General features: G+C 38.4%; 1 protein-coding gene across 3 annotated transcripts in view; it reads left to right on the top strand.

Moving 5' to 3' along the window:
* The window catches only part of LOC121318695 (protein Shroom4-like), a 58,642-nt gene that overhangs the window by 5,761 nt on the left and 27,179 nt on the right, over positions 1 to 25,702 (top strand). For all 3 annotated transcript variants that reach the window (XM_041255643.1, XM_041255642.1, XM_041255641.1), the window contains one exon: positions 14,462 to 14,613. In XM_041255643.1, coding sequence (XP_041111577.1) covers positions 14,462 to 14,613 — 152 coding nt within the window. The remainder of the gene's footprint in view (positions 1 to 14,461; positions 14,614 to 25,702) is intronic.

Genomic DNA, 25,702 nt, shown 5'->3' with positions numbered 1-25,702 from the left:
ACAGAAGTAGTTGATATCCCAGCATATGACTTGTGAGCAGCTGGAACTGGTTCTTGTTCATACCAGTACGTCTAACCTCATTACCAGACAGGGCACTGTTTACAGGGCTGGATTTAAATTCAAATTGGGAACATATGAGCAGCTTCAAAGGACTGCTTGAAAAGCCAGTTTGTCCTTTGCTCTTATGTACAAAACTGGGCAATGGCGTCACTGCGACAGACTGTGTATAGTTTTGCTGTCTGTCTTTGACAGGCTGGATGCATAACTGTGCATTTCATGGCTCTAACAGTGTAAGTTTTGAATAATACTGTAAGTGTCTCAATTTTTTCATGCAGTATGTAACATGTTTGGTCCTTGCAGTGTGCTGGAGTCTGGAGTTGATCCTTGCAGTGTGCTGGAGTTATACTTGGGACTAGGAAGAGTTGCGTGGGTTTAGTCATTAGAACATTGATGAAAGAAGTTTGAGAATAAAGTGTGACACAGCGTAGGTCACATTTAAAAGGTAGCATTGTAGGAATGTCACACTCTAAAAGAAGAGATGTAGCTGTAAGATTTGGTGAGCGCTGGTAAGCACTCCTGTCTCTTCTTTGGGTTAGTTCAGTGTCAGGCCTCCCCACACCTCTCCAGTGCTAATACCACTTTCCCATGTTTTGAAATAGATTCACAGTGCAGTGTCTTAAAAAGGTTATTGTCCTGAGAACACTGACATATAAATCAGGTTTCAAGGCCATCTAAAGGTGCTTAAAAGTATAGTCCAACATTAAATGGGTATTATGCAGAAATGTAACAACTGGCACATTTTCTGTTAATTATTATTGATGGTGATATTCATGAGATATGAGCCACAGTGTTCCCATTACATAGCAGCTAGGTGTAACTATATGCGCTCAATGTGAAGTAGCCTGTGTCCTAGAATGTTAAAGCTTGCTATGGCTGAATTAGATTCTGAAGTCCAGGCCTTCCTTGTTTCAGTTTATGAAATTCCTTCTGCAGGATAGGATAGTTGTGCCAGGCCATATCCAGCAATAGAATTATGACAAAGGCACACTAGCTTTCGACACCACAAAGCTGAATAAAAAATAGCTGAGGTGGAATTGACCTGTAAGAGGAACTTTCTTTACCTTCAGCTTCCACCTGAACAAGGGACCTTTGGGGTCTTGAAAGGTAGTGCATTTATAAACATGTACATACATTCAGCTGATCCCATTAAAATAATCACCAAAAACGTTTACTTCTTGAAATCTATATTTGATCTCTGAGCGAAAGGGTTGATAGAATTATGCTGTTGAGCCTTCCAGTAATCATTTCTCTAAAAAATAAAAGCTGATAGTATGTATATGGCTAAAGGGTACTCATGGTTATTTGGCTAAAGTATAACCAAGGAGCACCTGTTCCCCATCTGTAAAAGTTTTCTATCACAGAATCTGTGGTCATCTAAACCAAGTGGCTGTGAGGTTATATTGGCGGAAGTGAAATTCTGTTTTTTTTTTTTTTTGTTAAGGAAACAAGCTGTTCTGAGAATCTTGTCAGTCTTAACCCTTGCACTGAGGTGTTACTAGAAACTTGTCATTGTTCTTGGAAACTATTGCTATAAATTTGAGGTTGCAATTCCGCAAATAGATCAGTGAGTGACACTTAAGTACCAAATCCATGTTTTCCATTCAACCCATTCACTTTCCTATTGTTTCCTTGATTATATCACATTGCGTGGCAAAACCTGTTGTACAATCCAGAGGTTTCATGATGTTTAAATATAGAATACAGTCTGTTCAAAGTAAAAGTTATTACTGTAATTTGCACATGCTTCAAAACTAAACACCCATAAGAAATGTACGCATTTATTGCTGGAAATCTGTGCTGAGTAAGTGCTTCTAAAGTCAATGACCTAGAATAAGACAAACTTACAACTATTTGTTGAATACGGAATAATTACACTTTAAGTAAATACACCTTTATCTTATTTTGTTTTGTGAAAAATTGTGCAATGCTAAGTTTATTTCCCATCAAAGAGTAAAGTAAATATGCTTTTATTTAACTATGAACATCTCTTGTTTTGCTTTGCTTGCAATTTGCTCACAGAGACTGATGACTGAAGTGGTTTCTATTGTGTTTAATCTGTTTGAGCTTCTCTCTGTGTACGCTGTGGTCATCTCTCCCCTCGGATGACTTAGCCTGTTTAATTGCTAGATGGTGCGTGAGGAACAGCACAACCCACCACATTACTGCTGGTGGGAATTCCAGTTAACTGACTGGCTGAACGGTGGAATCGTTGATCTCATTGGAACCTGTTTGATGCTGGAGTATTAATGCTAGCGAGTGTACATAAGCAGTTCCATCTAGAGAAGGGACAGGCCAGGGAAATTATCGCAATGATATATTTTCTGTCAATAATTAACTCTTGGTTAATCAACAGTACAAGCTTTATTGCAAGCTGGTTTCTTGCTTCCGCATGCTAGTTGAATAGGGAAACTGATCTTTGTTTGCCAGGTGCTACTGTTGCCCCTTTTATGATCTAAGTGGGATGCAGCACAGTTTAAGCTGCTGAATGAGTGGTCTGGTACTAACTAGAGAAAATCAATGTCCAAGCTACAGCATCATCCAAGCAGTTGCTATTTTCGAATAAACTCTTTATAATCTCTTTAGAACTACTGGATCATTACTTTTTAGCACATATCTTAAGAGCAGAAAATCATCTATTTAGGAATTTCGAAAAAAGGGTTTGGGTAGGGAAAATGAACAGCAGTCCTATTCATGCTTTCTATAAGTGTGTTGGTCATTGGTGAACAGAGGGCTGATCTGAGATATGCAGTTAAGGCAGTAGAGGATAAAATCTGAGCAGGGAGGGATGTTCATCTGAGCCATTCAGACGTAAATGCGCCCGTGCTGCAGGACCTCCAAATAAAATTGAATCAAACCCCTTTTCCACTGAAATTGTCAGATGCCTTCAGGATGTCCCCAGCATCATCTGTATCAAGCAGTGCACCATGTTACATGTAAAACTACTAATACTGAAGACAGTGCTAAATGCGCCTTTATAATATAAGGTGTGGCAAATTTTATGACTCTTACAATTAGAAGTAAAAAAAATAAAATGTTTTTTTTTTCTTTTATAAATAGAGGAAATATTTTTACAAGGGCTAATGGCAAATTTCTCATGACATCTAAAAATAATGCTGTAAATGGACTCCTCCTGACCTCCCCATTTTTATGTGAAGTAATAAGGAGAACAAATTATTTTTATGAGCCATAATGACCAATTTTTGCTGAGACCAATGAGGGATTAGTTTCAGCTGAAAGTCTCGATTGTAAGTCAATGCACTGTCACCTAAAACAAAGTTCCTAAACAAACTAAATGCCCTGCTGGAAACATTAGGTGTGGTTCAGATGAGACGCAGCACAGAGCTGCTATTTAAGAGAATTACATATTTGTTTTGACAGGTGATTGAGCGCTCGACAGTAACACGCTTGCATGCCTGTGTTTTCTTTTAAAGGTTAAACAGTTCTCTAATTGTAAATGTGTTCTTTAAATTATTAACACACTGCAGAATTAATGAGAATTTTTCTCCATTACATCATTACAGTTAAACACTTTCCTAACAGCAATCAAGTCTTCAGATATGCTTTTCAGTGTTGCGCTTGGTTGGAGAATACAGAGCTGTGCTGTGTTTCTACAAAATGTTAATGTGAGCAAGTCTTATAGCAAGGTGGCTTCAGTCTGTTAAAAGGGCAACTGGTGCATCGTGCCAAATGTTAATTTATGGGACTGCTTTTATTCATTGTTTTTTTTTTGTGTTGTTGTTTTAGAACCATTGTCTTTTAAAAAGTCAATGCTCTTACCTTTGCAAAGCTCAAACGCCTCAGTAGATCTTTCTATCAAGATCAGCTAACATGTCTATTTTATGCTAACAACTACCCAGCAATGTTTTTAATGCCAGTGCACAACTGCCACAACTTATACTGCTGGGAAAGGCTTGTGCCACAAATTACACTTTGTAAACAACCATATTCGTGGTTGATAATTCCACAACAGGGTGCACGATGGCTGTAGCTGACTAGCTTTGCGCATCCTTCAATGCAGAACAAAGTTACCTAGAGGGAAGCTCAGTGTTACCTGCAGTGTTTGTTGTCATGTAGTAAGGTATATTCAAAAATAGTTTTAAGTTCTTGAGTTGTTTCTGTTCTGTAATATCTTGTGAAGTGTGTGCCTTGAATATGAAAACTCTCTGATAAGTTATTTTGTCCTTTTTGTCCTTGTCTTTGAATAACAAGATGATATTCAGGAAGGGCATAAGGTGCTTCGCCTCAACAATGTTTTGTATCTTATGTCATCCAGGGTTGGAAATAAAACTCCCATTACATAGAAGTTTTTAATTCTATGAATTTAGTAAAAACCCTGATGAACCATTTGCCTTTTGTATTTGGTAAGATTCATAATAATGTCCGATAGGAGCCAATGAGTCCCAATATCTGTACAAAACCTATAACCTTCAAACATTAGGGGATTTTGTAGACTATGTCCATTCAACGTGAAAGGACTGAACACATCTTAACCTTACTACAGGCCAGATAAATGCATAGAAACACCGGCCAGGACAGAGACATCTATGCCTTTACTGTACAGGAAATGCACTCCCATGATGGGAAAAGGCACGGTGGTTGGAATAATTTCTGGCTTGTTTTCTCTTTGGTTGCCCTCAAACCAGAAGTCCTTCTCTCCCGTAGAGTAGCTTGTGTTCATGCAAGGCTGGCTTTGTAGACTATAATTTGTAAACACATTTCTGTGAATGTATGAATAAGGCATGAATTGCTTTTTTATAGCTGAGGTTTATGTTGCACGGGATTCAGTCTGCCAAACCTTATTTGAGTAATACTAGGGTCAGATACAACAGGGGGATGATCATTTTATGTAATCAACCTACAGAAAGGTTGTTTTATGTTGGTTGCAGCCATTTCTCTTTTGCATTCCCAAGGGTTTCCCCATGGCACTGAAGCCGTGTCCCAGCTTGGCTTTGGGACAACTCATTTTGCTCACCAAGCGCAATATTGGGAAACTTATCCATTATTGTCTCTTAATGATATTCCAGTTCAAGTCTGTTGTAATTGAATGAAACGTTGTTGTGGTCTCATCCCAGTTCTGAAATTAATTGTAGCCAACAAAATCATACCCATAATCTTACCCAATGCTACACAAGTTTCAAATGTGCAGTTTTTAAAGAAACACATGTTCTAGCAAACATGTTCATTTTAAAACAGACATCTGGTACTACGCTCGATTAAAGAAGGTCTTGGTTTGCTTCCCTTGCCTTGCGTTGACTTCCTGGAAGTCTGTTACTGCTTTACTACTTTGGTAATTTCACCACAGCAGTGTCTTCTGGGTCAAACCATGTTACTCATTGAAAACATGTCAGTAGGTAGGGGAAGCTAATTGGTTATTGACAGAAAAGGAGCCACTGAAGGGGAGGGACAATTTCACCCTCCAGGTCAAGTTACCCAGGAAATACAAGACCATCTAAAAGCATGGCTTGCAGACAGAGCTAGAACCAGATGTTTTAAAATAAGTCAAGTTAGCAAAATATATATATATATATATATATATATATATATATATATATATATATATATATATATATATATATATATATATATATATATATATTTCAAAATTGCACATTTAAGACCTATATGAATTGTCAGCCTTTGTTCTTTTAAGTTTAGGCATTTTGTTGGCTACAATTAATTTCAGAACGGGGATGAGACCACAACAAGGTTTCATTCAATGAATGGATGTGTGCAGCAGTGAAAATTCATGGAACTGTTTTGTTAGCTACAGTTACTTGAAGACAAGGCCATCCTCCTAGCTGGCATCTCTGCTGATTCCTTCAAGACAGGAAGAGAGGCCTTCTGGCATCTTTTGTGGACCTAAATTAATCATCAAATTATGTATGTTATATAATATATACTTTAGCGCATATGTTCCTCATTATGTGTCGTTCGTGACTCTGTTTTGTATGAAATTCTGTGATTTCTTTTCATGCACATCTTTTTTTTCTTTTCACTGTATTTTCACCCTTATTCCCTGGCAAAAAACACTTATTTACATGCATCTTCCACATAATGTAAATCAGTCATTTGAATATATATATATATATATCTCTTTACCATTATACTAACACCTCACTTGCTTACCTAATGACCTCTAGGTCTTCAATACCATATATTAAATTGTCATTAAACTATTTATTCCCATTTCTTATTCTGTCGATATGTCTGGCCTGTATCTTGCATTCACATTGCTGCATACGACTGGAGTGGTGCTTTTCAAGTGATCCAATTCTATACATACTTTTAATATATGCCATGGCCGTCAAAGTTTTCATCGTACTGAAAGCTCTGAATTCTGATTTCACAGCGGTGGCTGGAATTGAATGTTACTGACATATTTGTTTTTGTTAAACCACACATTTCTAGTTGAGATATTAGGTGTGCCAAGGCTTCTCTCATTCAGCCTATTTCTGTCCTGAGCGAGCGCGGGAGTTTGGCTGTGAGCTTGAGATTGCTGATACCTAATCTGTGGTACTTTTCTCCGGGACCAGGGTAAACCACTTTATCAGCTGAACATTCATCACCACAGTACATAGTGGTGCTTGATTCTGCAAATGGTCATTTCTGTTTGGAAATGTTTATTTTCTGCTCTCTGTTTTTACTCCCAGTAAGGAACGAGTTACTGCCTGATTTAACTTGTCTGTATTCTGTTTATAGTTTCCAGATTTATTTCCCCCTGGTAAATTAATGACTGGATCTTATTCTATGTGATGTAATGTACAGCATTTTCCCCAACCTTAGCACAGGGTATTTAAACTATATATTTTTAGACTTAATACCAAGGCTGTAAAAGTTGTCTTAAATCCTAAACTAAACATTTGACTGGAAATGTCCTGTTTTATTGGATCTTGCAATGTATTGTCGTTGATCAGTCTCTTGCAAAACCGTTGTGTTGAGAATCCTGCTTCTCATCATTTGGGGACTCCACTTGTAATGGTACATATGTCACGATATGATATGTATCATGATCAGGTAACAATACAGAATGTATCTCGATATGTGTGATGGCTATTTGTATGATGCATAATAAGATTATTAAAGGACGGACCATTTTGTTAAAATACAAAAATCAATTTGATAGGGAGAGTTCTTACTAACTATAAAGCACACTTATGTATTCAAGAACAATTTGGTGACCTACACTGAGCTAGGAGGTGCTTTTATACCACATCTGTCAAGAGAGAAGTGCCTTCGTGCAACCGGCATGTTGAGGCTGGACTAGGGCAGCATACTGTGGCTCGCTGTCTTGGGTGCTCACAACCAGCAATTTCATGCCTGGTGAGACAGTATAACCAGACACACTTTGTCAAGGACAGGCCATGAACTGGGAGACCCAAGAGTCACAACACCAGCCCAAGATCGACAGATCGTTTTGCAACATCTTTGTGATGTCAATTGTTAATCGGCACAATAAAAGGTCACTGCACCTGCTCTAAAACAAAGTTTGTCATTTTTCGATCACATCTAGTGAATTTTATCCAACTGTCAGTGAAGTTTCTTTTGATGCCCAGTGTATAAACACTACATCTACTATTATGGTAAAATGTATACTGTAAAGATTCACAATTCACCGCTATACAATTTGTCATCGCTACTCCCTGTCGGACCTTCAATTGTGCCTTTTAATATTTACTACTAATGGATTTCATATGTGACCTTGTAAACTAACCCACTGTTTTGAGTGATTAACGAGGTGGGATTTACAGCAACAAGATTCAACTGTCAAAGAAATGAGGAAACGTGTTAATCTACTGCAGATCTGCAAGGCTTCAATTTCGTGCTGGGATTTAATATGACAGTGGTATAGGACTTGTGGGTCATTCTTACATTCCACTAAGTTATTAAATGCAGATGAGATTCAGGTAGTCCATGCTGGGTTTGTTTGATAGCCATTGTCTACTTGAGCAGCTAGTCTCTGTGTGTGGTGCATTTTTTCAGCAATAGTTACTACAAACTCTGAAAAAGAAAATGGTGAGTTTAGAAGAGCAATAAATTCTAGGCTTGGATTTGTCCAAGTGTTATCTTGTGCAAAGCATGTCAGCTGGAGATTGACAATGGGGATCTAAATCTAAGAGGAAAGGGAAAGAAATCTCTCTCCTGCCAAGAAAGGAGTAGAAAGTTGACATACCTATTGCCCCAACGTGATTGCACTCTGCTGCTCAGGGGAAGTGTTGATTAGTCTCTGCAGTAATAAATGACCCACCGGGTGATTCCAATGAGATTAGAACATGTCACTGCTGTCTTAACGTTAAATACAGGAATCGTTTTGATAGGATTATAGTTCCTGAATATCTTACCTGATATGGAAGGTCATCACTTAGTAAATCTCTGTTCCTGTAGCTGGGGCATTGTCACAAAGACGGCCGCAGTGGGTGACGACAGACCAGAAACAGGAACTGAATCAGAACACAGGCTTTGAAATGGTGAAGGCGCTGATGCGCAGTTTAATAATGAAACTGACAGAAAATAAAAGGTTTGTAACAAAAACAGCACACGGCACATGAGGCCAAAATAAATAGACAAACAAAACGAATAGACACTGACAAAACACAGAGTGGACGAACGCTACACAAAACAATTGAGATTTATAATTATGCTTCTCTCTCTCTCTCTCTCTCTCTCTCTCTCTCTCTCTCTCTCTCTCTCTCTCTCTCTCTCTCTCTCTCTCTCTCTCTCTCTCCCCCGTTCTCCACTCCCGAACACACAACCCCGCATATGTGAAAACATGCTGCTTTTATGCAGCTGTACCGAGACTCGACTGGTAACACCGTGTAACAAACTTTTTTTTTTTTTTTTTTTGTTCCTGGGTAGTAAGTGTTATTTCCTAATTGCTTATGCCTCAAAAGTCTAGAAAATGGCTATTATTCCCCACAAACTTTGCCTTTGTGACCAGGACAGCGATATTTTGAAATATCACTATTTCCAATGAGAAAACAGGAGCTTTTGTGTCTTTTCGTTCACATAAAGTCAGAAAAAAACAACATATGAATCCAAATTAACATGTATTTATACTAAAGTAATACAAAAATGACTACAAAAGAATTAGAAGTGAGTAGTTTTTCAAGATTTACAATTATACTGTAAATTTACACAGGGGCGGGCACTTTGTCACAGGCATGCATGAAGATTATTCTATCTGAAATCATAAAATATGTTACACAAGTATAACAAAACATTGTATCCGTTGTATGTCTAATTAAAAGATCCAAAGACTTTCCTGCGGCAATCATTCAAAACTATACATTCCTGGCACAATGTTGACATGAGTGATGATTGTGGCAAATAGCTATATTATTTACTCCAGTCACCATTATTTACGAAGCCGTGACTTTAGTCTTCAAAGAGCACCGAAGCTCAGCTCAGATTGGATCCTGGATCCAGGATCAGATTCTTCTAGTACAACTGGCTCCTGAGGCAGTGTTGTGCGCTAGAACAACAATGAGAGTGATAGGAATTGCCCTGGAAATATATTTCTAGAAACGTTGAGGTTTCCCCACATTTGAAATATTTAAGGTAAATGCAGTTTTTCTATTAAAATGATGCTAGTACTGGAAAGTTTTAGTACTCCTACAATGTGAGAGGACATTTCCCCATCACTGAAACAGCGAGGTGGCATCTCCCCTGTGTAAATTACGCCTATGGGTTCATCTGTGTTTATCTGGTTCCAAGTAGCTAATTGCTCTCAAAAGAAAGTCTATTTCTGCTTAATTTCCAACTCTGTCCTCCGGGTTAACTTTGTCAACTTCTTTTATGATTTTAAAGACTTCAGTGAATTCCCCCTAATTCATCTTTGTTCTAGGCTAAAAACATTCTGTCCTTTCAGTCTATCTTCATAGTGAATTCTTTCAAGTCCTGGGATTCATCTAGTTGCTCTTCTTCTCTCTCCACGGCCACAATGCCCTTTTGGTACTGTGGTGACCAGATTGGACACAATACATAACCACACTTAATTTGCACTCTGTATTTCTGCTAGTGCCGCAGTCCGTGTTTCAAATCAAGCAGAAAATAATATTGTACCATTCTACTTTCTGTTTAAAACAAGCAAAGATTCTGAGTGGAATGACATTGCTCTCAGTGCATCCTCCAAAGTAAAATAGCTTCCCTTTGCGTTATGGAAATGTTATCAGACACTTTTGCCTGGTGTCTATGCATCAGATTGGTTATGCCATGTATTTGAATGCAGCCACCTTTGTGACTAGACAGTGTTCTATGTTAGGGGGGACATACAGCTAAGGAACCACCTGGAGGTTCTACATATAAACGTCAAAGTGCATCTTGGCTCAAAACAATTGTTGAACACTGAAGTGGAGCAAAAGCAACAATCGAATCATCATTATTCTAACTGCCAAACATCAGGGGAAATGCCTGTTTCAGCACACTGCTAGTGGATTTAACAACGTCTGCACTGTAAACAGCACTGAACTAAAGACTATGGCCAATGGCTTTGGCTCCAGAGAGAAAACTTCCAGTGCACTCCATTTACCCAGTACTGTCACCTGTCACTCCTGCCACTATTGTAAAAGCTGCATTGTTGTTTTTTTTTGTTAGTTTAGTTTAGCCTAAGTGTATAATGGTTGCCACTTTTTATGCACTGTCCTTAAACAGCGGGATACTTGCGGAAGGGTATTGTGAATTTGTTTCCAGTTTGACTTCATCTGCAAAGTTGACTACAAGAAACAGTATGAGTCACCCCTAACATACTGTGTGTTCACTATAACCTTGGCTTTCTAAAGTTTGTTTTTATTTGTGCATGAAAAGATAATTTGGGTAGGTGTGAAAATGATGGGCAGTGCTACAGCAAAACAACATCTTTTTTATCATGGTGTACGGAGAGGTGCAGTGGTGTTTATTTCTGTATTTTAAGCTCTTGTTGTTGTTTTATGATTCAGGGAGTGGGAGACTCCACTTGCACTAAACAGACAGCCCAGTGTTTCTGTATCCTGCTGGGTGACGCAGAGATTCCAGGAAGGGACAGTAGTTGTGAAATGCTTGGAACAGGGTGTGCCTCAGTTTGAGAGTGCTAAAAAAACAGTTGCTATGTTCAGCTGGATCCCAATTTAACATTGGTGACACTGGAAGGAAACTGAAGGGTATTTTCTGTTCTGCATCTCTTGTTCTTATTTTACAGTGCCAGGACTGGCCTGTCTGGACAGAACACACTCAACACAACTGCTAATTCTCAGTGCGGCCCCATGTCTGCGAAGTTAAAAATCACACCAAAAGAAAGTAGGCCTGTGTTGTTAAAAGTGTAGAGTACAGATTAAAGGTTTCCTGGTGAGGTTGTACAGTGTAACACACTGGTGAGACCACACATGTGCTCAGGTCTGGTCATCACTTTACCACAAAGGAGAGTGTGGCCTTGGAGAAAGTTCAACAAAGACAACGAGACTAATCCCAGGGCGTAAAGGAATGAGCTACAAGGCAACTGAGTGTCATTAGCCTAGAGCAAACAAGAATTAAGGGAGGCTTAATTGAAGTCTACAAAGTCCTAAAAGGAGCTGACCAAGTTAACCCTAGCCAATTCTTTAAGCCAGCACAGAAAGCAAGACCAGAGGGCACAGCTGGAAACTAAGTGGAGATAAATTTAGGACAGAGGTAAGGAGACACTTCTTTACACAATGATTAGTGTATTGAATGGGTTACTTAGATATGCTGTAGATAATGAATCACTGGGATCCTTTCAGTTTTGAGATCAACCAGGCTACAAGAATGAGTTGTTTAGAAATTGTCAGGCAGCCTATGAGGGCTATCCAGACTAAGACTTCCAAGTCTAGAACGTCACACTAACCAACTGCTGTGCAGTTGGATTCGCTCCCAATTGAAGGTTCTTCACCCTTGCTGCTTAAATAAATAAATACCTTGTTTTTGTTTGATGGAGGAAACTCTTCTGAATGTGATTAACACACTGGGGGCCGCCTAATACCTCAGAGACTGTGTGGATTAGAAGCTGCTGGATTCTGTTTTCAGCTTTGTGAAATAGCTGATTATTCTCACTGGGCTGGTGTGAATGGAGCTCTGTGGGGCGGGCTGACACTTGGTACGTTAATCCTGTGTGTGAGAGCTGGTATCAGCAGTTCAGTTTCAGGGTTCTTCACATGGAGGAGGGGATAACTGATGTGTGTTTTTGTTTGTTTGTTTGTTTGTTTGTTTGTTTTTTTGTTGAATCCCATAGATACTTTGATATATAAGAGTGCTGATCAGCCTCTGTAGTGCTATAAAAGTGTTTTCCCACTTGCAATGCCAGCACAGCTTGATTAAAGAGGGACATTGCCACTTACTACCCAGGACACTAGCCATGCCTGCCCAGCCTGATTTGGCACCTTGATCCTGCATGCCATAGTCTGGCAACTGCCAGCATAGAATAACATTTGGTGGAGCCGGGTGAAATACATGTCGTATTTCTCATTTTGGAATATTTAATTAATTCCAGTCCAATGACTGGTTTAATTGTCTGTTCCAAATTACGAGTTGGAATTACAAGTTTAAGGATACCTAATTTATCACACATTGTTCTTGTTATTCAACAATATTAGTCTAGGAATGTTGATGCAGGGCTGTGGTTATTTCACTCATGAGGAGAACAATTACTAGCCCACTCTACCCCTTTAGGTGCTTGTGGGTTATTCAACTGTTCTCATTCAATAACTACAGTACTACAGTCATGGATTCTCCACTGTGGAGGATTGTGGCAAAGTGGTTAACAATGTACAGGTGCAGTGGTGATCAATAAGCAGACAGACAACGACAATTCAGGTGCAGTGGTGTTTTATTTTTGTAATCCAAAATATGGTAACAAACAGTAAACAATAATTAGAACAGGCAATACACAATGGTTTGCATATTGCTCTGTTGTAATCCACACGTAACACAAACACGATCACAAGTCCACAGTGAGTGCTATAGTGCACGTGGTGCAAATACAGTTAATTGTGAAACAAGTGAAATGTTGTCCGGGTTTGGTGCTGGCCTTTAGTTCCGGATCGTGTTAGCCATCTAATAACAACAAACAAACCAGTTTTTAGACACGACAAACAAAACATTCACGATTACAATATGGGTCTCCTTCTGGTTTAGCGTTAACCATAACAAAGGAACAGATCCAGGGGCACAGCTAGAAATGGAAATTTGGGTGGGTCCCAACTTCAGGTGGACGGGCAAGTACCAAAGGTCTGATGTCACAGGAAATAGTTTACGTTACAAGCATGACTTAAATCAGTTAAAACTCTGAATTTGTTCCGTGCTCAAGGAATGACTATCTGTGTTCCGATTGGCTGAAATGACCTAGAGCTTTGTATAAATTGCATGTACATGTCAGACAGATTTAGCACTCATTTTGTAATTTTAAAGTTGTTCAAGGTTAATGTTAATCGGGGTCTGTGACACCAGCTGATGGTGTACCAAACAAGGTACTTAAAGGAGAACAAAAAGTAGCTGCCCAAGGAAGCAAGCCTGTATTCTGAGAGGGCCATTTCTGGATTTGGGAACTGTTCCATTTGTTTTTATCACAACTAGAACTAGGCTTTTGCTCAGTTTCCCAGCCACTTTGCTTCAAGCCTAACATATTACATACAGAACTGTAAAGCTTTCGCACACGTTGGTCATTACTCATGTAGGACAAGGAGCACAGAAGGGAAACATATTGGCCCCAAGATTAGTGCAGAAACCTCAGTCTTTGACTTCAATGGCAGAGGGCCGCGTTTGATTGTGAATGTTACATTCTAACTCGACTGGAAACATTGCTTAATAGAAAAAATAGTGTTCTTGTTGTTTTCACCCTGGGGAAATTCTATGCGTGCCATAATGTGATCTCCTTGTGTAAAGAGCAGGCACTTTGATCCCCTTTAAGACTGACTTTCAAATGGAACTGCCACCAAAAAAGCCTATACTGTTGAATGTTTTAGAAATACTAAGAGAAAGACATTGAGAAAAACCTTTCAATTAGAAGTCTATCTTTTAATATATTAGGTTTCTTTTTTAGTGTTTCTAAATCTGCACTATTGAATATTTTTAGTGCAGTAACAATTACTGTATAATATTTTGTTTCTGACTGTATTTCACTGCTTCAGACAGTATTCCAGATATTAGCCCAATTTGTGATTTATGGTTTGGCCTGTTACTTAACATAAATGTCAAATGAGTACATTTAAATATGTACTCATTTGTGGTGTATTGATATATTCTGTCCTTCCATATATAACATTTATGTTGACACCTACAACTAAAAAAAGGGTGATTGTAGTTTTTTTGCCCATACCTTTATCCCATATGGCCGAACAGTATCGCAGCAGGTTGTTTTTGTTGCTGGTAATTGAAAGCACAGTGTGTGTGTGCTTTGTAGTGACTGGTACCTGCCTTTCAGATTGAGGAAGGAGGGAAGGCTGCCTTGTCAAAGAAGCTGGGCATCGGGGACGAGCTGGTGAGCATCAATGGTTCTGCACTCTATGGCTCGAGACAGGAAGCCCTCGTTCTCATCAAGGGATCCTACAGGATTCTCAAGATGGTGGTCCGCAGGTAAGAGGCACTGTGGGAGACAGTGATGATAAAGAAAAATCTCTGGAGTAAAATACTTGTAAAACCTTGTAAGGTGAATACCTTTCTGCATAGCGGCACCTTTGGGCAATATTTAAATATATACAAAGTTGTCATTTTGTGTTCATTTCACCGTCAAAATATGCACAGACCAAGTGAGTTTCATAAGGAATAAGACACAGCGAAACAAAGTCTAAAATATTTATGTAAGATTCAAAGCAAGACAATGTATTAACTACATTGCAAGTCAGATGTACTGTCCTTAGATGTAATTTTAAAATAAATACAAATAGGATACATTAATCTTCGGCACTAAAAGGCTTTTATTCTATTTGACAGGTTTTAATAGGTCTATTCACACATCATAAATTGTGCTGGTCTCTAATGTAGCACAGATCAGACTTGAAAACATGTTACAGACACCCATGCTCATCGGGAAAGTTCTGCCTTTTGTACATTCGTTGTGTAGATGCATTTTTAAATGCAGTGCACTACTGCTTGGCATTTGGTAGCAACTGTTATATAGGGTTGGTCGATTTTTACATTTATTTATGTTTTCTCTACCTGTCTTTTTAAAGCTGTAATTAGTAGTGTTTAACCATGGGCTGGATTAAATCGAGCTCAAATATTTTGCAGCTCTACATTCCTTAATGAAAATTGGTGCCTTGTCTCTCACTGTGAGGAGGATGTAGTCACTACACTACAGGTATCCTGTCTGGATACACACGGCTTGTTAAACTTAACAAATAACAAAATGTAGAATTAACAAAGAAACAACTTTAAGTATTAGTTATCTCATGTGTTTGCATTAAAAGGGGCGCTGTTTAAATTGCTTTCTGGGGATACAGAGCAATAAACCTGTTAGCAATCAAGCTAGTCGCGTTACTTTTATCTGTGAGTAATTCTGCAGAGTGAAAGATTTAAATCAATGTTGTTATAAGTTGATTTGTATAGATTGTGTTTTTTATTTGAATTGTTTTATCTCTTAGTAGTTTCACCCCTCCCTCCTTTATATACGTCTTGCATTTCTTTTTTACATTTTGGAACTCCCCCCGTTACATTGCAGTCAACTGCAAAATATTCAACTCAAAATGTAACAATCAACAATAGTCAATGGAAAAAGTATTTTCTACTGGAAGCTAAAAATGAAAATGGCAGTTTGTCTTGCTGTGGCAAGAAACAGTTATACATCCATTAAAACAGACGCAAGCTTACCTTGTTAATCTACCTTCCTTAACGATTGAACGTCTCTTCTGAGTTCTTACCCAAAACATAAAATGTCACTTTCTACTTGAATCCATACTAAAAAAAAAATCTGAAATTCCACATACAGTACTATTATGAGCCTAATAATGGAAGTTATCGTGCTTCACTGGCCTGGACTGTTGCAGTAACAGTTATAAAAGGACATAGTGAATTAAAATAAATGGCATACAGAACGTGGACTGGTTCTTACTACTAGTAAAAAGAAACACAGGAAGGTTATGATTTGTTAATTGAAAAATATATTGACACACGTTAACAGTTAAATGTCCTTTATTTTCGACTGTTTAAATGTGGTTCTGGATGTTACATTTTTAATGTTTTGCCATCCCACATTGTTAAACACACAGTTATCATAGCGAAACCAGCTAGGTTAAGGCACATTTGTAAGTAAATTATGTCTCTCGCATGACAGTGCTTGGTGCTGATACTGTCAGTGATATGTTGGAACAATGAACATCTCCCTCGCATAGCAGTGCTTAGTGCTAATTGGTTTAAACACCAAATGACAGCACGCACATGGCAATACTAATTGGTTGAAACATTAATTTGTAACTTTCTTGCAGGCAGTGCAAATGCTCATTCATAAAGTTAACAAGAAAAGTTGCCGGTGGAGCCACATAGCCACCGCACCCCTCCCTTGGCATGCACTCCGACTACCTGTGTCCTTGTTTTTTTTTTTTTTTTTTTAATATATTTAATTTCTTTTTCATTTGAAAATATTTCGAGCAGTCTTTTTTCTTTTAATGTTTAAAAATGCCTGCGCGCTTATATATTACGTCTTTGTATTAAACTCTTTAAGATGATCTCATTATACCACACTCCCGAGGTGATCATCACACGGGAACAGACAGAAGTTACACCATACCGTGTTGAATCACAATGCTCTTACTACAACCAGCAGGGTCTTTTTACATGCTCACAAATGAACTGCATCTTGTAGCATTTATATGAATTGGTCAGAGACACTATTGAAGTTCTGCAACCTCCCCCTGTTCTTATCCTGTAGCTTCTGCAATTAAACATTCCAGTGAGAGGAGATTGCATCAGTTTGCAATCCTTAACCTTAGCACTTACAACTGTTAATATCTCATGAATATCAAAATGTGTGCACATAAGTTACTAACATAAGCCTACATGATGATTTCTTTTTTTCAGCTCCCATATTTCTAAGCTACGGTACATAAAGGTTTTGCAGTTTACATTGTGACTGGTGTAAATCATACCAGTAGACCTTACGAAAGCCGTTCTACAACTGAGATGCAAAACTAACACTGCGCTGGCTGTCAGTTTGGTTAACCTCTCCCACATTCCTTGTTCTGGAATCTGTTAGTTTCTTGAAATGAGAAGCCTGAGGATGTAAAACATTTATAGGAGGCAGTCAGCAGCACACTACCAGGCTGGCTGTCCATGTTATCTTCCAATTTCAATTAGTTTGGAACTGTTCAGCTTTGAGCCGGAGAGATGTCCTTTTTATCTGTTTAAAAGTGTGTAGTGGGGGCCCCTTGTGTTAGGAATGGGAACCGCAGCAGTGAGATGGAGAATTCTGGTGCAGATTAATGCTGTAGTGAGTGTCCTGCAGTTCTGGGATCGTTTCAGAGGGCTGTAAAAAATTAACCAGAACAAATAGGGAGATATATAAGAGCAGAAAGCAAGTGACGTATTATTATTATTATTATTATTATTATTATTATTATTATTATTATTATTATTATTATTATTATTATTATTATTATTATTATTATTATCCAGATCCAGGTTTATACTGTAAAGTGATCATTTTTCCTGAAAGTTTTTACTTCTCTGTCTTGGGATGTCAATGTATCTGTCTCTGGAACAAGTCAGCTTACGGTGTGCACCACGTTATTCCTGATGCTTTGTCGGCATACACGTTGAAATAGACAATTCAATTAAACAAATATGTTTAGTTATTATTCTGCACTCTTAACAATGGTTTCTTTGCAGAAATTCTTCCAGTTAGGCCAGCTTCACACAATCTCCTCTGAACAGTTGATGTTGAAACATCTGTACTTCTAGTAGCATTTAGCTGAGCTTGTATTTCAGGGGCAGTTAATCTCTGGTTTCTCAGACTTGACTCAAATGAACTTGTTCTCTGATTGAGGTCACCCTTGGCCTGCCTGACCTTGTTCGGTCCTCATGAGTGCCAGTTTCTTCAAATCGTTTGATGGTCTTGGCCACAGCAGTTTCAGACACTTGCAAAGTTCTTGCAATTTGTCTTAGATTGACCTTCATTCTAAGGTCTTTTTTCTTTGCTTAACTGAGTGTATTTTGCCATTTTCTGCTTACATTCCCTTACATTCAGGAATGACAAACTTGTGCCTGTGGTACCTATATTTACAGTAATCATGGACCCTCACCTGTTAACAATAATTGGTGACAAAAGGTTAATTAGGTAACGCTAATTAACTCAGAGAACATCTAACAAAGACACTTATATACTTTTATTTAGGCCAATGTTTTAACTGACTTGGGCTTCAAACTGAAATCCCCTTGCTTTGAATGACCATTTCATTGAAATTGACAAGATTAAAATTTTAATTTAAAAAATAAATTTTTGAATGCAATTCAGTTATGATTATCAGCTTATATAAGTACACGTGTCATATAATGAAATAGTAAGTGTTTATAGGCAAGTTTATACAATTAAAAGCATAGATAATCATGAAAAACCTGGTTTCAAGCAGTTGTGCTCATTTTGACTGGTACAGTATATTTATCTTAAAGTACAAGTTCCGGGATTATCAGCATCTGTTTTTAAAATGTATGTTTTGGTTTGTTTGTTTTATTTTTGTGGAAAATACTTTCCTTTTTTTTATTTTGTGCCACAGTTTCCAATTTGGCTCTTAGGGGCACTGCTGTTGATATTGAAAAGGTTTAGGTGGTTTGAGGTAATGTTCCAAAGTGAGCACGTTTTCTTCACTGGACACAACTAACTTGCTGGAGGGGTGCGTGGGGGGACAAGTGCTGACGAATAATACGAATGTTTTTGTTGTCTGCTTGTCCTGTTCTAACAGACACACGTGATATTATCTGTGTTAGCCATGAAGGACATCTTGCAGTGTTCTCTAAAAGAGTTTTTAGCCAGTTAAAGCCAGGTTGGCTATCCAATTGTTAAATTATTTTCCCCTGCTGATGATGAAATAGTGAAGATGTATGTACAGTATGTACTGTTTGTCACAGTTCACATTTTCCTGTATATCTGGTGAACCGCTTATCCAATTGTCATGAAACTTGGTATTAATGTAATTTAATGACAGAGAGCATCCAATTCTGTACATATGGGAAAGTCTGTCTGTCCATTCATCCATTCATCTGTATGCCACTTGCATTTTTGCCTATATGTGGAGATTTAAACACTTAAATTCTTATTCTGTCCTCTCCTGTATGTACAGTTGATGTATGTCAAGGTCATTAGTTTTAATTTGAATTTGTAGATGTGGTGGGAGATTTGTTACTGACTTGCTTGCTACTTTCTATGAAGGGCATCACCTATAACACCATGTGTAGCCTAATACCTTTTCCATTTGCTGCCAAGTGCACAAGGCTCTTCATAACCACACTGTACTTAAGAGATGCTGGTCTTGCTGAAACCGGGGCTGCTGGGAAAGGAGTCAGTTACTGTTGCATCAAGCCTGTTTACATTGTAAGAATGTAATCTGTGTCAATATAGCCTTGGCTGAAAAACAGCCTTGGGCCAAATTTGGGTGCTGCATATACAAAGAAATGCAATAACAAATACAGGCGCATGCCACTGAAAGGCCTCCTGAAAATAAACAAATAAGAAGCACATTGGTCAGGAATGATTCATAAGATACTGCCTGATACAGAAATACACTTGGTTTCACTTGGGTTGGACTTGTTTACGTACCTTTAGCTTCTTGTTGCTGCTGAAGGTAAGATAAGCAAGCAGGCGGCCTCACATTGAACCCAATAAACCTCTGTAATTGTCTACTGAACTTCCATCGCAACAGGATTCCTTTCCTGAAGCCTGCTATTATTTGAGCTAACAAGCGCAAAATACAAACATTCCTTCTGGAATTAGCCCCATTTAGATGAGTGATGGGGGGAGAATTGTTTTGTTTTTTTTGTTTTTTTTGGGCTGGAGGTTTTCAATTCCCATGGCGTTTACAGAGCTCACAACAGGCATGTGGAAATTGAAATTGTTGCATCTTTCTTGATGCTTTACCTTCCATTGAACATCAAGTAAGTTGACTGCCATATTGAAACTGAGAGTAACTTCCACTTGCACACCTAACCAAATAGTCTAAGCTTCAGTGTTTTATAAATTAATTATTTTGCCTACTGTGCTGTTTTGACACTGTTTCAAACCACTTTGAAGTTAAATGTAGCCTCTTAAGACTGCAGCCTATTTTGTCCCTGGCTCATAGAAGTATGCAGCTACATGTGGTTATAAAGACCTTTGCATCCTCTTCCTACTGTGCACTGGTGAGACTAGTTGATGGCAATAGTCTTCAAACCACCTTTTTATCTTTCACTGGATATACACCACAAGGTTTGGAAAAGAAACTTCAACTACAGTGTAAATCACACCTGATTAAATTATTTTCCAGTATATTTTAAAAATTTCCAAGACAGCCTCAGAATAGCAACGAGTCAGTTCCTGTAGTCCCAGAGAGGTGGAGTGCTCATTACATCATGGTCTTTGTTAGTCAGATGATGGTAATTGAATAAAGCTCTGACGTTCATGATGTTCTGTTCCCACAGACCTTTATTCAGTCTGCTTGGTCTTCCTGTTTAATGTAAAGGAAGGATGCATGTAGTGTTTTATTCAGACCTGTTGGTTTGCAATTTAAGCAAAACGCAGTATCCAGTCACTTCCAAAACACCCATGTTCCTTGAATGCCTGCCATCTTAATATGAGACCAAACACAGACTCTTAGCTGGCCACCAGTGGGACTGTACATTGGTGGCTGCTTGCTTGAGGTGCATATCTCATTGTATTCAAAATAAAATCTGTTCTGGGTTTTGTAGGTTGGGAAGGCAAGTAACAGCTAAGTTCAGAGTTTTAAAGGCATAAGTGCACTGATACAGTGGTAACCTTTGTATTGAGGTATCGGGTTATGCCATTAGTATTAAACAGGGTTTTTCTCAAAAAAAACATATCTTCTAACAGTAGTCTTGATACAGTGTGTTCTAGCGGTTTAGTTTGCTTTCCTTTTCAATTGGCTTCACAGCATAAAATGTCAGAATGGAATCTTTGTTACATTCTGAAGCATTTGGCAAGAGGTTAATTTTTTTTGTTTTTGACAAACGTATACATTGCATAAGTAGTCGTGACGATGCTTGCTTGATAAATCTTGACCACCGAACATTGTTTTATTGTTAGAAATTGCTCTGACTTTCAAAAAACAGTTAATGACAGACAGAATTAAATGCTTTGAATGGCCCTTCAGTTCTGAACCACTTACAGTACTTAAAGACAACACTAAAACATGTACTTTGCCTGCTGTCTCCAATTGAAAACTGGATTCTGGTGTGAGACAAATACAGTCTGTTCACCTGCACCCTCAATTTCAGCTTATTTTAGAATTATTACTTCATAGCAACAGTCGCCTTGCCCAAATAGTGAAGCTTGAAAAGTCAGGTTTAAACATTTATTGGAATGTACTGTCATTTTATTGTTTCTTAATCAGTAGGAATTTATCATTTGAATACTATTAAATAGAGGTGTTGTCTGTTGAATTAAGTGATGCAATGGGCTCAATGTTATATAACAGTTTATTTACTGACTAAACACAGGCAGCAGTTTTGTATTAATAGTTTAAATATATTTGAGGGTGGCAGCCTTTACTCTTAATTAAGTGATTCCTATTTTATGAAGGGAAAATTCCTAACATTTATATATTTTTTCCATGTCAGGCTGTTGGGTTTTCTTACAGTCTGAGGCGGGCGGTTTAGGAATTCTTTGGGCATGACATCAAACTTCCTGTTCGGTCCCTGCTGTTTTCCTCTCCACTTCCTGTGGGAGCCCCAGACTTGGCAACTAGCGGGCCAGAAGGGGGTGGGGTGGTGGTAGGGGGTGGGGGGCTGCTTTGACTGACAGGGGTTTTCAGTGAAGACTAAGCTGTTTTTATTGAGAATCAAAAGCAGCTGTGGAAACAGTGAAAAAGAGGTGCCTGTATGCACAAGCACTGTATTGAAATTACAATGAAGGTTGTTTAGAAAGTGGGGACAAATAGCTAAAACCTGTGAAAGAGGAGCAGTTTGTTTTTCTTTGTTTTTGTGACGATGAAAGTTCTCTCCTTGGTAGAAAATTCAGACCAGCAGTGATTTAACCTGATCCAAAGTGGTAGTTGTGCTGGTTTTTAACTGGTCATGCTGGTTCAAGAGACCTGTGTTGCGGTTGAAGAGCTGTTTACTCTTTTATAAGGACAAATTCCAAAATTTACCCCCAAGATTTAAAATTGATAAACGATATCATTAGTAATCCAAAAGTTACTGTGCTTTACATTAATAAACCAAACACACATATGGTAAAGGTGCGTAAAAAAAATAAATAAAGCAATAATGAAAAGCAGTAGTAATCGACTCATTCTCTAACAGTGGAGAAAATATCCAAAAAGCCATTCATGCAAAAACATATTTTTAAACTAAATGTTCAGGACAAGGCCGTTTAAGTGCAAACGTATGTGATTTTAGCCAATATTTAAAGCATTTAAGACACTTAAAATCCTGGAATAGTCAGAACTGAGAAAAAAGGGGTATATTCTACATATCACAGCCAATACTGCCTAAATATACATATTCATCTATCAAGCGTAAATACAGAGGAGGGGATATGAGCTGATATTGCATCCTAAGAACCAAACCTGCCTCTCAGAACACATAGGAAAGCAGCCAAAATAATCAGAAAAACCTACAAAGCCACATTAAAAAATCTTTATACCAAAAACATTTAATTTTTACCCTCTGCAGCAATTCTTGTCAAGACCCCTAACTGTCGCTAAAAGCTACAGTGGAGGTTTACTGTTGAGGAAGCATTCCCTGGACCAAAGCAGTCAAGGAAATCCCTGCTCAACCACCTGTATCCAAAATATCTGTTTTAAAATGGGTAATAATAGCAGGAGTCATCCCTCCTGTCTGCTCTACACCTTTGGCAATGCAATAAAATCAGCCTTGTTTTGATATGTTTGCAGTGTTAAAGTACACAGGGCTACAAGCTGGGGTCAGGTGATTATTGAGTGCTGTAGAGAATGGAGTATGTGTAAAATGGGGGGTTTGGCTTTGTGTATTGCACTGGTTTTCCATGAGAGCTTTTGGCAGGCACTTTCCTGTAGGGCCAGGCCTCAACATACTGGATTAGTATATGAAGAGAAACCAATACTAACAGTAGTATTACTTGTACTGTGTGGAGAAATCCTATCCCTAGTAATGCCAACATGCAATAGGATGCAAGGCATCGCGTCTTCTAACTTTGTGCTGAATTGCATCTGATTTGTTTTGCATCTTTCAATAGACCCCATTATGAGCTCACAGGGACACAACAGAGAGTGCCTGGTTTTGAGATCTGCACAAAATGAGTGCCATTCAAGAGTAATGTGGAGAAGGCTAGGGTTAGTAATAATGACGACAAGGTACTGTTAAGATTTTTCATAGCAGTGAAAGCAGAGTGCCAAAAGAGGATAAGAATTGGCCCAGCTGAAATCAGCTGCAAAATGTTTTACAGACTTTGGATTGGGAAAGGCAGAGTGTAGCATTTAGAAAGCTTTAAAACATCAGGAAACGTTTTGTTTCCCCATAAGGACACTGGAGCTGATCCACAGAGGAGTGTATTCTTCTTTGATTCAGGACGGGAGGAAATGGAGCCGTCCCTCTGAAAATAATGAAAATTCCTTGCATGCTGTTGAACGCCCTGATCCCATTCTGCAGTGATTTATTACTGCAAGTGTAACTGGAGCTTGGAGAAGCCTCCACTCCTCCTGCCTTGGTCTTTCCCACTTCGCACTGTTTGATTAGGTCTAAGAGCATCAAAGCAAAAACATCCTTGGGCCGCGTTTCATACTGTGTTTAACTTGCAACAAAGTGAAGCTGGAGAAAAATCTGGTGTGGCGTGTCAGTGTGTTATTCTGTAGGGGGGCGGGACTTGAAATCTGTGGTGAATTAACAAGGTGATTAAACACACAATGTTGTCTTTCCGATCTTTTTAAACTGGTCCAAGTAGAATTGATATTTATTGGAGAAATGTTGCCTTGCTTAAAGTGATGGCTAATAATCTTACCTTTTATTAGCAGTATTTAAACATTTATTACAGATATTTTATTAAAACAACACCATCAGTTAAGTTGCTGTAGCTTCCTGGTACCAAATTATTTCCTGGGCTGTAGGGCACTCTCACTTTAGTGGGCTTCCTTCTAGAGTATCATGAATGAACTAAGCAGTAGAGGCCTTTGCCATCTCGTAAGGCCCACCTCGTGCCCTTAAATCCCTGTGCACTAGTTTTTTGTTGCTAATGAATACAACTTTTTCCTCACTCCTCCATGGGTAATACGGGTTGCTCTGAATTCACTGTAATACAGACTTGAAACAATATTACACTAATTGTTGCAAGAACTCCTTCAACTCATTGTAAACCTCATGAAAACGTAAGGATACAGTGAAACAGTAAGAGAACTATTCCTGTCTTTTTAAACTAGTAGAAACTGTTCTACTTGAATTATTATCCAAAGTGACTTGCACTGACAAATACAGCAGGTTATCTCTGCATTATTCCATTGACTGGATTCATCAAGATCTCATTATCTCTTGAGTGTGGAATCAAGACACTTGAGTTTTATAATGTTGTGGTTTTACTCCTGTTTTTAAATTTTATAGTCTGAAAGGTTTAGATGTACAGTGAACCCTATATAAAAGACCACCTGCCTATCATGACAGATATGATGAATGCTGGTGTTTATACATAATGTAAAGACTGTGAAGATCACTAATCCTAAAAGAAGACTTTTAGATGGTATCTTCATTTTGACTGCCACCAAACATTCTGGAATTCCACCTACTGTATATCAGTTAAAAAAAATTAAAAAAAAAACAAAACAAACAAAAAAACCCAATACCTTAAAATATTCCAGACTACATACACAACACAAGGAAGACCTGTTTACATAGTTTGAGAGGAAAAAACACTAACCAGGATGCTTGTTTCCTGTAGATGTTTGCCAAAGAATGTATTTGGTCTACTATGGACTAGACGTTTAGTGTTTATTCATTTTGAGAAGCTTTTCTTTTTAAGTACTTTTCTCGTGCAGACAGGAGCGGAGCGGGGCGGGTGGGGCTGGAGGGGGGGTTGTCTGGATGGTGAAATTATTCTGTACATGCTCTGCACTTCCATTTGCATGCATTACCGTCCCAAGTTAAATTGTCCGTTACACAGCAGCATTCATTATCCACAAAACATCCATTCCATACTAAGTCACTCTCACACAGATAAAGACTTTCAGCAACTGTCTTCTGAACACAAATAAACCATGGCATTACTTCATTCACTATAACCACTTTGTCTTAAACAAAGGTTTTACTAAATATCTGTATAGCTTAATTAGCATAACAAGTCCCTTATTTATTGATTCCTGCTCCCAGACTTTATTTGTACTTTCAGGCCCAGCTTTAAGAAAATGTCATGTTACAGGTAATAAAAACTGCATGACCTGAGCCTTACTGCAGGGGTCAGATGGGGCCTATTACTTGTAACTCAGGAAGTCAACTGGGAGAAAGTACTTCCATCAAACTCTTAACACTGACAAGTTGAGCTGATGGGGATGCACTGGGTAAG

This window comes from Polyodon spathula, chromosome 7, assembly GCF_017654505.1.
Source record: "Polyodon spathula isolate WHYD16114869_AA chromosome 7, ASM1765450v1, whole genome shotgun sequence".
Classification (NCBI taxonomy): domain Eukaryota; kingdom Metazoa; phylum Chordata; class Actinopteri; order Acipenseriformes; family Polyodontidae; genus Polyodon; species Polyodon spathula.
This window is presented reverse-complemented; position numbering and strand designations above follow the sequence as displayed.